At 37.4% G+C, this 15,279-nt stretch overlaps 1 protein-coding gene across 1 annotated transcript in view; it reads left to right on the forward strand.

The window, feature by feature from the left end:
• ANO3 (anoctamin 3) overlaps positions 1 to 15,279 on the forward strand; it is a 445,447-nt gene that overhangs the window by 245,014 nt on the left and 185,154 nt on the right. The window contains 1 exon segment of the mRNA XM_052652757.1: positions 10,230 to 10,348. Within this exon segment, the coding sequence (XP_052508717.1) occupies positions 10,230 to 10,348 (119 nt within the window).

Raw genomic sequence — 15,279 nt, forward strand, 5'->3', positions numbered from 1 at the left:
TTATGTATTTCTAAACTGATTTTTGTAGTTTTAGTTGGTTTTACTACTTTTGTCTTTTAACTTCCTTGAAGTGAAGTGAAGTGAAGTCGCTCAGTTGTGTCCAACTCCTTGCGACCCCGTGGACTGTAGCCCACCAAGCTCCTCTGTCCATGGGATTCTCCAGGCAACAGTACTGGAGTGGGTTGCCATTAACTTCCTTACTAGCTTTATAAGTAATTAATTTACTACCTTTTCTCTATATTTACCTTTGGCAGTGAGATTCTTACTTACCTGTTGTCTCCAAGGGAAGAAATCTCATTTAGCACCTAGTTTCAGGTTGATTGGAGACCATGGCCTCAGACAGCCTCTGTTAAAGTATGCAAATACATACAGTTTCTGTGGGGCTGCAATCCCAAACCCTACAGTTTTCAGACAGGAAATCTGAGGGTGGCCTTGGGAGACTGTTAACAAAAATCAGAGCTCCAGATCAGTGTGTAAGCTATTATCAAGTTGAAGTGAAGCAAAGGGGTTGGATAGGATGCTCTTTCTCTACTACACTGGAAGTACCTCCAAAGACTCTAGATGTGTGGGAAAACTTAAGCCTAACCCTCAGGCTGAAGCTCTAACATAAATAAAGAGGCTTTTCACAGGAAGGTGGGGATGTGTTTCAGTCTGTGGTCTGTGCATTGCTCTGAGGGTAGTAGCCTGCCAAGAACTGTCTCTGATTGTCACAGTCTGGTGGAGACCAGAAACTAGCCTCTTTGGCTGCCAGGGTTACCTGATCAATAAATACCACCAGTGTTCCTGTTGGCTTTCCTGAGTCAGCTGCAAGCTGGGCAGTCTTGCAGGAAAATGCCTTGCCTGTGCTTGCCTGCAGGTCTCCGTGATGCAATGAGAGAGTTCCTTGAAGAGCTTTGGAACATGTTCACATTGAAGTTGCTATCATGGGATGTTATATTTGAGCCTCTTGATAACCACAAAGCAAAAATGCATAACACTAAAGACCATCATTGAGCCACAAGGGGAGAATGCTCTTGTTCCCTGGTCCTAGACAGCAGGCAAGGGAGTGTCACACTGCATGAGCTTTTTAGTTTCAGCAAGGCAGTGGGACAGTGCGGTTTCAGCAAGGCAGTGAGGCAGTGCAGAGACTGCTTTCCCCACCTGTCCTAGCAAGGCAGCAAGAGGGTTTAGCTTGCCTGCTTGTGCTAGCTTCTCTGGTAGCTCAGATGGTAAAGAATCTGGCTGCAATGCCAGAGACACAGGAGACATGAGTTCGATCTCTGGGTTGGGAAAATCCGCTGGAGAAGGGAATGGCAACCCACTGCGGTATTCTTGCCTGGAGAGTTCCATAGACAGTCCATGGGGTCGCAGAGTCAGACACAGCTGAGTGACTCACACTTGCACTTTCACTTGTGCTATCAGGGTGGGTAGAGAGTGCAAAAACCATGCCCACTAACACCTCTGCCTCTGGAGAGAGTTTCAACTGTCTTCTGCCCTTTCTGCAGATGCTTTAAAATTAGCAGGTGAATCTCCTTCACATATAGGCTAGGCACTTTTAAAACTGCTGCTGACATGAATGAGACCACATGCAAGCCCTTTAAAAGGTGAATCTCAGTTCCCTTTGGGTCCCTTGAATGTCTTCCTATATATTTCCTTGCCAGGTGTTTTGGGGCCTTTTCTTCTGCTGCAGATCCCAAGGGCTGGGGTGCCTCATGTAAGGCACAAATCCCTTGCTCCTCTGAGAAAAATACTGAACTGAGGAGATCCCTCCCTGTTGTGTGTCACTATGCTGAGAGTGGGGTTTTGGAAGGACTGTCAAATACAGTCTCTCCTACCTTTCTTGATGTGGTCCTTTTATCTTTTGTCATGGAGGAGCAGTTCATCTGGTTTACAGCTCTTTCTCAGAAGAAACTGATGCATATGTAACTACCCCAGAAAGAGATGGGTCCAGCATCTTCCTATGCCACCATCTTGAACCTAATAACTGTTGTTTTAATCTTCAGCCTCAGCTACTCTGGCAGCCCTAAAGCATGCTGACATTAGTAATAAATGGGAAGGTTATACATTTGAAAGTAAGTGATCACTAATATGATCATTCACACATACTGAAAATTGTTCAAAAGTTTCACCATCCATTTCCAGATGCTTAAGCAATTATAATACAATGTAACAACATAATGAAATAAAATAGTATTATAATAAAAATGGCTGAGATGGAATAACTTGGTTATTAAAATTATACTCCCAGAGATGGCTCTAAAATTTATGTTGCAATCTTAGTAGCCTCCTATATTGATCAGTCCCTTTTGTTTTGGTGCTGGTTTGCAAGCAAAATTTAGAAGACTTACTGGATTCCCACTTGACTCAACAAAAGTTTTTTATCATAAATCATATTATTGGTGATTGGAAAAAAGATATTTAGATTAAATTTTAAATTGTCCATTGGCATACTTAAGGTAATTACATTGTTTCTTCCCCATTTAGGCTTTAAAAGGGAAGATAAGGTTTTTTTGTTTGTTCCAAATTACCTAATTTGTTTTGTTGATTCTAAATATTTGAGTTGTGAATTTAAGAAAAACCAAAGGAAGGAAATATATAATTCTTCAATATTTATGTGTACAAGTCACATTTTTCTATTGTTCTTCAGTCACTCAGTCATGTACAATTCTTTGCAACCCCATGGACTGTAGCACGCCAGGCTTCCCTGTCCTTCACTATCTCCAAGAGTTTGTTCAAACTCATGTCCATTGAGTCAATGATGCTGTCCAACCATCTCAACCTCTGTTGCTCCCTTCTCCTCCTGCTCTTGATCTTTTCCTGCATCAGGGTCTTTTCCAGTGATTTAGCACTTCACATCAGGTAGCCAAAGAATGGAGTTTCAGCTTCAGCATCAGTCCTTCCAATGAATATTCAGGACTGATTTCCTTTAGGATTGACTGGTTTGATCTCCTTGCAGTCCAAGGGAGTCTCAAGAGTCTTCTCCAGAACCATGGTTTGAAAGCATCAGTTCTTCAGCACTCTGACCTCCTTATGGTCCAACTCTCACATCCATACATGACTACTGGAAAAACCATAGGATTGACTAGATGGACCTTTGTTGGCAAAGTGATGTCTCTGCTTTTTAATACACTGTCTAGGTTTGTCATAGATTTTCTTCCAAGGAGGAAGCATCTTTTCAGTTTATAGCTGCAGTCACCATCTGCATTGATTTTGGAGCCTAAGAAAACAAAGTCGGTCACTGTTTCCATTGTTTCCCCAACTCTTTGCCATGAAGTGGTGGGACCAGATGCCATGATCTTAGTTTTTTAATGTTGAGTTTCAAGCCAGCTTTTTCACTCTCCTCTTTTACCTTCGTCAAGAGACTCTTTTGTACCTCTTCACTTTAGATTATTCTGTTTAATCCTTGGAATGAAAAGATTTTATTACCCCAAATTTTCATATTGAGAAACTGACTCACTACCACTCAGCTAATAAATGGCATAACCAGAATTTAAACTTGGCTTTTATGGAGCAAATATTAGTTATCTTTCCATTACATCAGTCTCTCTACTTAACATACTAAGTGATTTTCTTAAGCTTGGAGAATCTTGATTTTTGTTTGTTTGTATTTTATTATAATGGATTTATCGAGTTCCAATTCACCTTGACCATAAAATTCACCTACTTTAAGTAGTGGTGAAAACTCAGTGGTTTTTAGCATATTCTCAAAGATATGTACCCATCACCACAGTCAATTTTAGATCATTCCTGTCACCTCAAAAAACATGTACACCCCTGGTAGATTCATGTGGATGTATGGCAAAACCAATACAATATTGTAAAGTAATTAACCTCCAATTAAAATAAATAAATTTATACTTAGAAATAAAAAGAAATTCCATACCTATTAGCAGTCAGGTTTTACTGTAATTCAGTAATTCAGCTGAACAAAATTCAATTCTATTGATTAAACCATATTTTATTTATCCATTCATGAGATTGTGGACATTTGTATTGTTTTGACTTTTTGGCTATTATGAACAATGCTTCTAGGAGCATTCATGCACAATTTTTTGGTGAAATTGTGTTTTCATTTCTCTTGAGTATTATACCTAGAAGTAGAATGCAAGATCATGTGGTGACTCTGTTAAAAATTTTGAAGACCTGCCAGACTGTTTTCCACAACAGCTTCACCATTTTTCATTCTCATCAGCAGTATATAAAGATTCAGTTTCTCAACATTCTCATCAACACTCTTTTTTATTATATGCTGCTGCTGCTAAGTCGCTTCAGTCGTGTCCGACTCTGTGCGACCCCATAGATGGCAGCCTACCAGGCTCTGCCTTCCCTGGGATTCTCCAGGCAAGAACGCTGGAGTGGGTTGCCATTTCCTTTTCCATGCATGAAAGTGAAAAGTCAAAGTGAAGTCACTGAGTCGTGTCCAACTCTCAGCAACCCCATGGACTGCAGCACACTACATCCTAGTGAATATGAAGTGGTCTCATTGTGGTTTAGATTTGCATTTCCCTGAGCACTAATGATGTTGAACACCTTTTCATGTTATTTTTTCCTTTGAACCTCTTGTATATTTTTTCAAAGAAATGTCTGTTCAGATTTTTTGCCCATTTTCAAACAGGGTTGTTTGTCTATTATTCAGTTGTAAGAGTTGTATATACATATATACAAGTCCCTTATTCGATATATAAATTGCAAACATCTCATATTCTGAAGGTTGTCTCTCTTTCTTGATGGTATTCTTTAAAGTACAGATTTTTAATTTTGATAAAATCCAATTATCTATTTTTTAAGAGTGTATGTCTTTCTACCAGTCAGCTACTGGAGAGCAACAGTAGTTTCATTTGTCATAATCAAAATTACCTGTTTCTACTATACCAGACAGAAATGTTCTTGTTTTTTGAAAGTCTGTTTTTCTTAATTATCAAATTTACTGGATTTTAAGACACTAGCAATTGTGAAAAGCATCATCAAATTAATAATCACTTTTAGGAAATATGGATTGTTGCTCTTGTTCAGTTGCTCAGTCATGTCTGACTCTGTGACCCCATAGACTGCGGCATGCCATGCTTCCCGGTCCTTCACTGTCTCCCGGAGTTTTCTCAAACTCATGTCCATTGAGCTGATGATGCCATCCAACTATCTTATCCTCTGTTTTCCACTTCTCTTCCGGCACTCAATTTTTCCCAGCATCAGGGTCTACTCCAGTGATTTGGCTGTTTGTATCAGGTGGCCAGAGTATTGGAGCTTCAGTTTCATCATCAGTCCTCCCAGTGAATATTCAGGGTGGATTTTCTTTAGGCTTGACTGGTTTGATCTCCTTGCTGTCCAAGGGACTCTCAAGGGTCTTCTTCAGCATCACAATCCAAAAGCATCAATTCCTTGGTGCTCAGTCTTCTTTATGGTCCAACATGGACTGTTGACCCCATCCTGATTTCAGAAATGCTAAAATGTGGGGGAAAAGCATCTTAAGACAATGAAATATGTAATTGGTATTGTAATTTAGTGTTGTTGAAATTATTCAATTTGTTTGAATTTTAAATGATCTTTACCACGTGGGGCATATTTCACACAAACAAGGGTCTGTGTACTCGATAAGACTATTTCAGATAATTCTTCTAATGGAAGAGGGATTCACTTTATTAATCATATGCAATGTGGTCCTCTTAATTGTCACAGGTGTTTATTGGTGTTAATACCAACTGCAGTTTTTTTTTTTAGTTCTGCTATTTATGATGCACATAAACTTCTGGCAAGAATTGTAGAAAAAGGTCTAGGGTGAGGGGAAAACTACCATTCTTCTGTCAAAATAAGAAAATGTTTCACATTCTTAACATACTGTAGTTGTCACTCTTTGTCCTTAAGTTTGCATAGTATCACAAAAGTTTCATTCATAAGGGAAAGTATATTTGAAATGAAATACATCAAAATTAAGAAAAACAAAATTTTAACTTAATATTATGTTTTAAACATTTCTATAAGTTTTCAGTCTGTAAAATTAGCAATTTAACAGATGGAAAATATTCCCACATCTATTCATCAATTTATTCAACAGATATTAAGTGCTTACGAGATGCTAAACAGTAAGCTATATAATCGGTGTGAAACAGTGAACAAAACAATCACCTCACCAATAGCACTTACAGTGGAAGAGACAGATGACCATCTATCAGTACTCTCTCTCTCTACATATACACTCTTTTCTTTGTCCTTTATATAAGCACCAACACAAATATATGCATGTAGAACATGTACATATTCATTATATATATATACACACACATAGGCATATACACACACATAGGCATATGCACATGATATATATTCATATGTATATAGGATAAACGTACACCACGTTATGTATCTATATCATAGCAATGTCAGTTGCTGATATATATGTACATATATAGTATGTATGTTTTGCATATGTGTGTTATCATGTTATGTCAGGTGCTAATAAAAGTAATAAAACTTTATGAGAAGACATAGAACTATGGAAAGTTCTACTTTAGAAACAGTGGTCAACAAGAGGTTCTCTCATGTGATGATGTGAGCAGAACTCTGGATGAAAAAGGTATTGAGCATTCTTGCAGAGAGAGGAGCAAGTGCAAAGGTCCTGTGGTGAGAGTATATTTTTCATCAGGGAGCGGGGCGGCTGGATTGGAGGGAGGGAGGGTCGGGCTTAGGACAGGGACAAGATGTGGTAGGAAGAAGACTAATATTTCATACATGTCCTAATGGGACCATGGCTTTTACTTAGAGCTACAAAATTATTGGAGAGTTTTGAGTAAAGGTTAATGTAATTTAACCTAGGTTGTAAAAGAGCTATTCTGCCATGTAACAGAGACAAGAGATAGAAATGGTAAGATCAGTAAGGGAGGCTCTTACAGACTCAAGAGAGACTGACAGCTTGGATTAAGAAACTATTATCAGATATCGGCAAAGGATCAGTTTCTAGATATCATTTGAAGATGTTTCAGATAAGATTTGTTGAACAAATAAATCCATTTATTCAGCAAATATATAGTCAATGACAGCTAAATGTCCTTAGTTGTTCTGGATGTTAGGGATGAAGCAGTGAACAGAAAGACAACAAAGGTGAAAAAGTAAAAACTCAGTGCACAAATACCTTACTGAGGGAAACAGATCATAAATGAAGATAAATAAGGGAAATTGTACAGCCATTTAGGCAGTGATATGTGCTAAAGAGTGAGGCATAGTGGAAAAATTATGCTTTGTGCTAAATCAACACAGTTTGCTTAAGGAACAGACATGGTGATAAGAGAAAAGGAGGAGTCAGGATTCTGGCCTGTGTTGATGGAAGAACTGAGTTGCTGCTTATTAAGGTGGCAATGGTTTCTATACTTCAGTGCCCATAGGCTTGTTGAACATGCTTCTGAAAATAGATTTTCTTTCTTTCAGATTATAACTTTAGGATTACCCTCCAGTCTTTCTGTTAAAACATATTGACACATTTTGTTCCAAAAGTTTACTAACTTATTATGTTGGTATCATGTTGGATCAAACCCATGTCTCCTGCATCTCCTGCACTGGCAAATTCTTTACCACTGCACCACCTGAGAAGCTTGTACCTAAGTCTTGGGAAACATTATAGCATGTTCACAAACATCAGCTTTGGCACCAACTGGGATGTGTTTGATGTACCCCTTAATGGTTCAGCAACTTTGCCATGCTTCTTAATTTGCATATGCCTTAGTTTATGTATCATTGTGTAGATAAAAATCATACACACTACTAGAGTTGTTATAAGGATTAAAGGAAATTATATGTGTCAAGTTTCTGGCTCTTAGTATACGCTCAGCAAATATTAATCAACCACGAGTGACAGCTATTATTAATAGGTATATAGGTATAGGTCAAATGCCTAGAGCATGTTAATGTAATTGGTAGTTTATTATATCCTAAGGTGTATAATGATCTGTTCATTCTTAGTTCGTACTGCTGCTAATAACTTGATACTGCTAGCTATGCATCACATGCCATATGTTATAGTAGATTTTAAGCATTACTAATAAAAGAACATTCAGAAAACAAAGATCATGGCATCTGGTCCCATCACTTCATGGGAAATAGATGGGGAAACAGTGAAAACATTATCAGACTTTATTTTGGGGGGCTCCAAAATCACTGCAGATGGTGGTTGCAGCCATGAAATTAAAAGATGCTTATTCCTTGAAAGAAAAGTTATGACCAATCTAGATAGCATATTGAAAAGCAGAGATATTACTTTGCCAACAAAGGTCCATCTAGTCAAGGCTATGGTTTTTCTAGTGGTCATGTACAGATGTGAGAGTTGGACTGTGAAGAAAGCTGAGCGCCGAAAAATTGATGCTTTTGAACTGTGGTGTTGGAGAAGACTCTTGAGAGTCCCTTGGACTGCAAGGAGATCCAACCAGTCCATTCTGAAGGAGATCAGCCCTGGGATTTCTTTGGAAGGAATGATGCTAAAGCTGCAACGCCAGTATTTTGGCCACCTCATGTGAAGAGTTGACTCATTGGAAAAGACTCTGATGCTGGGAGGGATTGGGGGCAGGAGGAGAAGGGGACAACAGAGGATGGGATGGCTGGATGGCATCACCGACTCGATGGACATGAGTTTGTGTGAACTCCGGGAGTTGGTGATGGACAGGGAGGTGTGGCGTGCTGCGATTCATGGGGTCGCAAAGAGTCGGACACGACTGAGCGACTGGACTGAACTGAATAAAAGAAACTAATGCATGTAGTATATATAAATTTTTTTATTTTGTTACAATACTGAGTCACATGACTGAACTCTTAAAAGAAGTATATATCGTTTTCCGTGTCAAAATTTGTTGTTGACAGGTTAAGGACAGATTGAATAAAATAATTACAATAATTCCATTTGATTTATTTGAAAAAACTAAATATTTAGGAATCTGTTTTTTTTTTTTTACTGGTTTAAATACAATTTATTATTAAGATTAATTTCAGTTGCTTTTTACTTTTTAATGTAGATACTAGAACATTTAAATTACATTTCTAGCTCATTGTTATGTCTTGCAAAATAGTGAAATCATATAGTAATGCCATAAAGAACATTAGAAGTACAATTAGTGTACTTTGAACAAGGTATGAAGATTAGAAAATAGTATTTTTACCAATATTAAAGATAAATGTACTGTAATTTTGTAAGAGAATGTCCTTATTCTTTTTTTATATAAATTTATTTATTTTAATTGGAGGTTAATTACTTTACAATACTGTATTGGTTTTGCCATACATCAACATGAATCCACCACAGGTATACATGTGTTCCCCATCCTGAACCTCCCTCCCTCCTCCCTCCCCTTACCATCCCTCTGGGTAGTCCCAGTGCATCAGCCCCAAGCATCCAGTAACATGCATCGAACCTGGACTGGCAATTTGTTTCATATATGGTATTATACATGTTTCAATGCCACTCTCCCAAATCATCCCACCCTCTCCCTCTCCCACAGAGTCCAAAAGACTGTTCTATACCTCTGTGTCTCTTTGAATCTGTTTTTAAATTTGGAGAGAGATTTGTATCACCTAGAACACAAATTTTGTGAAATGTGTCACTAGTTCTTAATGATGTTTGCAACCATCAGGATATTTTCTATTTTATAATCTTTTACATTGATTACATCTTGCTCATTATTCATATAATGTACACATATAATTTCTTTTTGATTTTTCGATTACCATATTTCAATGTTCTTGCTCCTTTTTTACTGTTGTGGTTTCATTTCAATCTCCCAATACTTTTTAATCTTTCTTGTAAAGTTTGTTAGCATTTCTTATATGATTTCTTAGACTTCTTATTCTTTTAAGTCAAGTTCATATTTATGAAACAGCAATTTAAAAAAATGACCAAAATCTGTAGTCTTTTAAATTAAGCAGATAAATGTGTAAAATTTGCCTTAAAAAGCAAAATTGTATTGAATTCTTACAAATATCTCTATTTTCAAGTTCAAAAGAGATAACATCCAGTTGCATTTGCATGACTTTAACTTTGTTTTCAAAATGTTTAAGTACATTAAATGACAGAGATGCAGTTCCTTTTCTTCTGAAAGTTACTGGCAAGATTCTGTATTATTACCTTTTTTTGCTTATTTATTGGATATATGGGTCCTATGAAAATTATACTTGGTTAAACCTTGAGAAAACATGGAAGAAAAGAGATTATTATATTTAAGGAGAAAGAAAAGAAAGAAGGATAAAAATGGATGTAATTTTCTCTTTCTCTTTTCTAGACCTAGGAAAAGATAAGGATTACACGGATGAATCAGAGCATGCTAATTATGACCGATCTCGCCTCATTAAAGACTTTGTTCCTAAAAATAATTCTGAACCGAAGCCCAGATTGCCTAAGGTAATGCAAACTAAACAGTCTATAAGTCATTGAGAACTCTAACATCTAAATCCACACAGTTCTTTTTAATTTCAGTTGATATTTCCTGGAGAGAATGAGGCTGCACAGGACTCAAAACTGAAAAGTTATGTGTAGGCATCATATCCATTTATATTATCAAACAGAATTTTATAAACATTCTGAAGCATAAAATTATTCAGTAATTTTCTAGAGGTTTATTCCATCTTTCTTGTTTTTTGAAAGACACCATGGTTTAATGAGAACATGAATTTTATTATCAAGTGGCCAATATTTGAATTGCAATTCCAATACTTATAGTTGTGGTGACTTGAGCAAGTCAATCAAACTCACTTAGCCTTGTTTTCATCATTTGTAAAATTAGAATCATGTTGTCAGCTTGACAAATTTTTTTTTTCTTCAAGTTTTGTTGAGATATAATTGACACAGTGCTTTATAAGTTTAAGGTATACAGTATATTTATTTGACTTACATACATCATGAAATGATTACCAGAATTAGTTGAGTGAACATTCATCATCTCATAAAGATGCAAAATCAAAGAAACAGAAATATATATATATATATTTCTTATAATAAGAACTCTTAGAATTTACTCTTAGCAACTTCCACATTCAGCATACAGCAGTGTTCATTATATTTATCATGTGTATAGTCCATGCGGTCGTGAAGAGTCAGACATGATTGAGTGACTTTATTCCCCACACTGTGTATTTCATACCCATGACTCAGTTATTTTGCAACTGGAAGTCTGTACCTTTTAATCTCCCTTACTTCTTTCCTCCCCTCCTCCCCCTCCCCTCTGGACATAACCTGTTCACTTGTCTGTCCTATCTGTCTATAATTCGGTTTTATATTTATCCTTTTATTCCATTGTTAGATTCGACATGTAAGAGAAATCATACAGTGTTTTTCTTTCTCTCTCTGCCTGACTTACTTCAGTAAGCATAATGCCCTCTAGGTCTCTAGGTCCTTCCGTGTTGTCACAAACGGCAAGATTTTACTTTTTATGGCTGAGTAATATTCTGTATGGGCTTCCCTGGTGGCTCAGAAGTAAAGAGTCTGCCTGCCAATGCAAGAGATGTGGGTTCAGGCCCTCAGTTGGAAAGATCCCCTGGAGAACCTTTTTAGTTTTTTGATAGTTTCTTTCACTGTGCAAAGGATTTTTAATGTAATGTAGTCCCATTTGTTTATGTTTTGCTTTTGGTTCCCTTGTCTAAGGAGACATATGTAGAAAATATCATTGAGATTGATGTCAAAGAGCATGATGCCCATATTATCTCCTAGAAGTTTCATGGTTTTGGGTTTGCCTTTACATCTTTAATCCATTTCTAATTTACTTCTGTGAATGGTGTGAGAAAGTAGTCCAGTCTGATTGTTTTGTGCATAGCTGTTTGGCTTTACCAACATCACTCCCTGAAGAGACTGTCTTTCCCATTGTGTGTTGCAGCCTCCTTTGTGGCAGGTTCATTGTTCTGTTCCGCTGATGTGTGTGTTTGTTTCTGAGCCAGTAGCATATAATTTAACTCGTAGTGTAGTTTGAAATCACAAAGCACGATTCCTCTAGGTTTATTCTTCTTTCTCAAGATTGTTTCTGGCTATTTGGGCGTCTTTTGTATTTCCATACAAATTTTAGAATTATTTGTTCTAGTTCTCTGAAAAATGCCGTTGGTATTTTGATAGCGATTGTGTTGAATCTGTGGAAAGCCTTGGGTAGAATGATCATTTTAACATTATTAATTCTTTCGGTCCATAAGTATGGTACTAATGTATCTTTCCTTCTGTCCATCTGGTCTTTAGTTGCTTTCCTCAGTGTCAATTTTGCAAGTATGTCTTTTACCTCCTTAGATAGACTTATTCCTAGATGTTTAATTTTTTTTGATGCAACTGCAAATGTGACTTTTTTTTAAAAAATTTCTGTTTCTGTTAGTTGGTTTGTTGTTAGTATATAGAAATACAACATATTTCTGTATATTAAGTTGTAGCCTACAGCTTTACAAAATTTCATATCATCTGCAAATATTGACAGTTTTATTTCTTCATTCCCATTTTGGATTCTTTGAGCCTATTTTTATTGTCTGATTGTTGTGGCTAGAACTTCCAATACCGTGTTAAATAAAAGTGATGAGAATAATCAGCCTTCTCTTGTCCCTTAACAAATGTTTTCAGTTTTCGACTGTTGAGTATGATGTTAACTGTGGGTTTGGCATATATGTTGAAATATGTTCCCTGTATACTTGTTTTGATGGGAGTTTTTATTATAAATGGATGTTGAATTTTGTCAAAGAACTTTTTCTGCATCTATGGAGCTGATTATATAATCCTTATTTTTCAGTTTGTTAATGTGGTGTATCACACTGATTTGCAGATTTTGAAACATTATGAAAGGTTTCCATAACAACTTGGATGTTGAGAATACTGTGTTGAAACTATAATTCATCAACAAATCACTGGGTTGGGGTTCAGTTTTAAAAATCTCTGGTTCTAGAAATCCCACCATCCCTCAAAATTCTTTTGTGGGTTCTTCAAAGTATCTGAATAAAGTCATCCAGCACCAAATACCATCATCCCCTTTGATGCTTTCCAAGACAAATATTGACTCAGTCCAAGTTCACTTCATTTTTTCTTAAATTGCTTATTGATTAAAGTGGGAATACCTTAGTAAAGAAATTTGGATGTTAACATAAGGAATGACTTAACTTTTAGTTGTCACTGCATGGACAATAACCAATAATCATTTCCTTGAAAATATCTTTTTCTGTGATATTTGATTTGGTTTGACCTGGATTGACTTTACAAATCCCTTCATTTGTCACCATCAGTGTGTTAGTAATGAAATATGGCACAATTTAAATCTTACTGTTATAATGATTCTGAGCTGAAATATTTGTGCCAGGTTTATTCATTCATCTTTGGTTTGGTTTTGTTAGGTAAGGATGCTATTTTGTGCTGATATTTCTTATATTGTCTTCACAAATCGATAGTTTATCTCCCGATGTTTACTTCATCTGCCTCTCTATGTACTATCTGATTGGCCCTGTGGATGTTTGGAGAGTCGATTGGCTCAGTGGTCAAGAATCCACTTGATAATGCAGGAGACACAGGTTCAACCTCTGGGTTGGGAGGATTCCCTGGAGAAGGAACTGGCAACCCACTCCAGTATTCTTGCCTGGGAAATCCCCTGGCCAGGGGAGCTTGGTGGGCTATAGTCCATGAGGTCACAAAGAGTTGGACATGATTTAGCAACTGAACAATAACAAACAACAACTATCTCTAAAGCATTGTTCCAAGAGACTTGAGCCTGAGAGAAGCCATAAGAAAAATTGAGGAAAAGCAGATATTCTACTTTAAGATACTTTTAGCACCAATGAGTAGGAACACAAACATGATATGCTTAAAATAATTAAAAAATGCATTAAGATTAAATAAAATTTGTGTTATCTGCTGCTTTAAAAATTAGCACGTGCCACCATGTTTTCTTCCCTCTATGATTTCAGTCTCTTTCCATTCTAATGTCTTCCTTCCCACCTCTTTGGCTTCCCGGTAGCTCAGTCAGTAAAGAATCTGCCCACAATGCAGGAGACCTAGGTTCGATCCCTGGATGGGGAGGATCCACTGGAGAAGGAAAAAGCAAATCACTCCAGTATTCTCGCCTGGAAAATCCCATGGAAAGAGGAGCCTGGTGGGCTACATAGTCCATGGGATCACAAGAGTTGGACATGACTTAGCAACTAAACCACCACCACCAATGATACCTTCCACTCCATTTGTGCTCAACAGTCACCAATTCCCAAATATCTAAACTTGACTTGCTGCTACTGCTAAGTTGCTTCAGTCGTGTCCGACTCTGTGAGACCCCATAGACGGCAGCCCACCAGGCTCCCCGGTCCCTCGGATTCTCCAGGCAAGAACGCTGGAGTGGGTTGCCATTTCCTTCTCCAATGCATGAAAGTGAAAAGTGAAAGTGAAGTCGCTCAGTCGTGTCCGACTCCTAGCGACCCCATGGACTACAGCCCACCAGGCTCCTCCGTCCATGGGATTTTCCAGGCAAAAGTACTGGAGTGGGGTGCCATTGCCTTCTCAAACTTGACTTGAACTTTAGAATATTCAAGTTAAGAAGCAATAATTAAATCTGCATACATCTTTTGTTTTTTTGACAGCAAAATAAGAGAATGATGTGTGATGATGGTCATCCAGTCCAGTCATCCTAACCTAAAGCCCTGTTAGTTCTATTACACTTCTATTTAAATTTGAAAATGTGCATCACCTGGAAGTTTTTGGTTCACTCTTCTAGCTTCTATGAAAATCTGTCCACTTTCATCCTTTGTATAGGTTAAGGTGTAGCACAAATCCAACTTGAATAAATAGTTCTATTCCAAAAGAAGAAAAAAGATGTTTAAAATACATTTAGCTAGGCTACTTGCTTGCAAAGCTTATCTATAAATGAAAGGCAAAATAATCTTCTTAGGTGTATTCTTTGTGTACGTTTATCAGAGAGAACCTCAAAAAAGCAATGACTTATATATCTAGTGTTTGAACAAACATCTGAACAACCTTAGTTTATAACTCTGCTGTTGTAGTTCAGTCACTCAGTCATGTCTGACTCTTTATGACCCCAAGGACTGCAGCATGCCAGGCTTCCCTGTCCTTCAGTATTTACCAGGAGTTTGGTCCAACCCATGTCCATTCCATCGGTGATGCCATCCAACCATCTCATCCTCTGTCGTCCCCTTCTCCTCCTGCCCTCAATCTTTCCCAGCATTAGGGTCTTTTCTAATGAGTCAGTGCTTTGCATCAGGTGGCCAAAGTATTGGAGCTTCAGCTTCAGCATCAGTCCTTCCAATGAATATTCAGGACTGATTTTCTTTAGGACTGACTGGTTGGATCTCCTTGAGTCTGGACTCTCAAGACTC

The sequence above is a fragment of the Budorcas taxicolor genome, chromosome 15, assembly GCF_023091745.1.
Source record: "Budorcas taxicolor isolate Tak-1 chromosome 15, Takin1.1, whole genome shotgun sequence".
NCBI lineage: Eukaryota > Metazoa > Chordata > Mammalia > Artiodactyla > Bovidae > Budorcas > Budorcas taxicolor.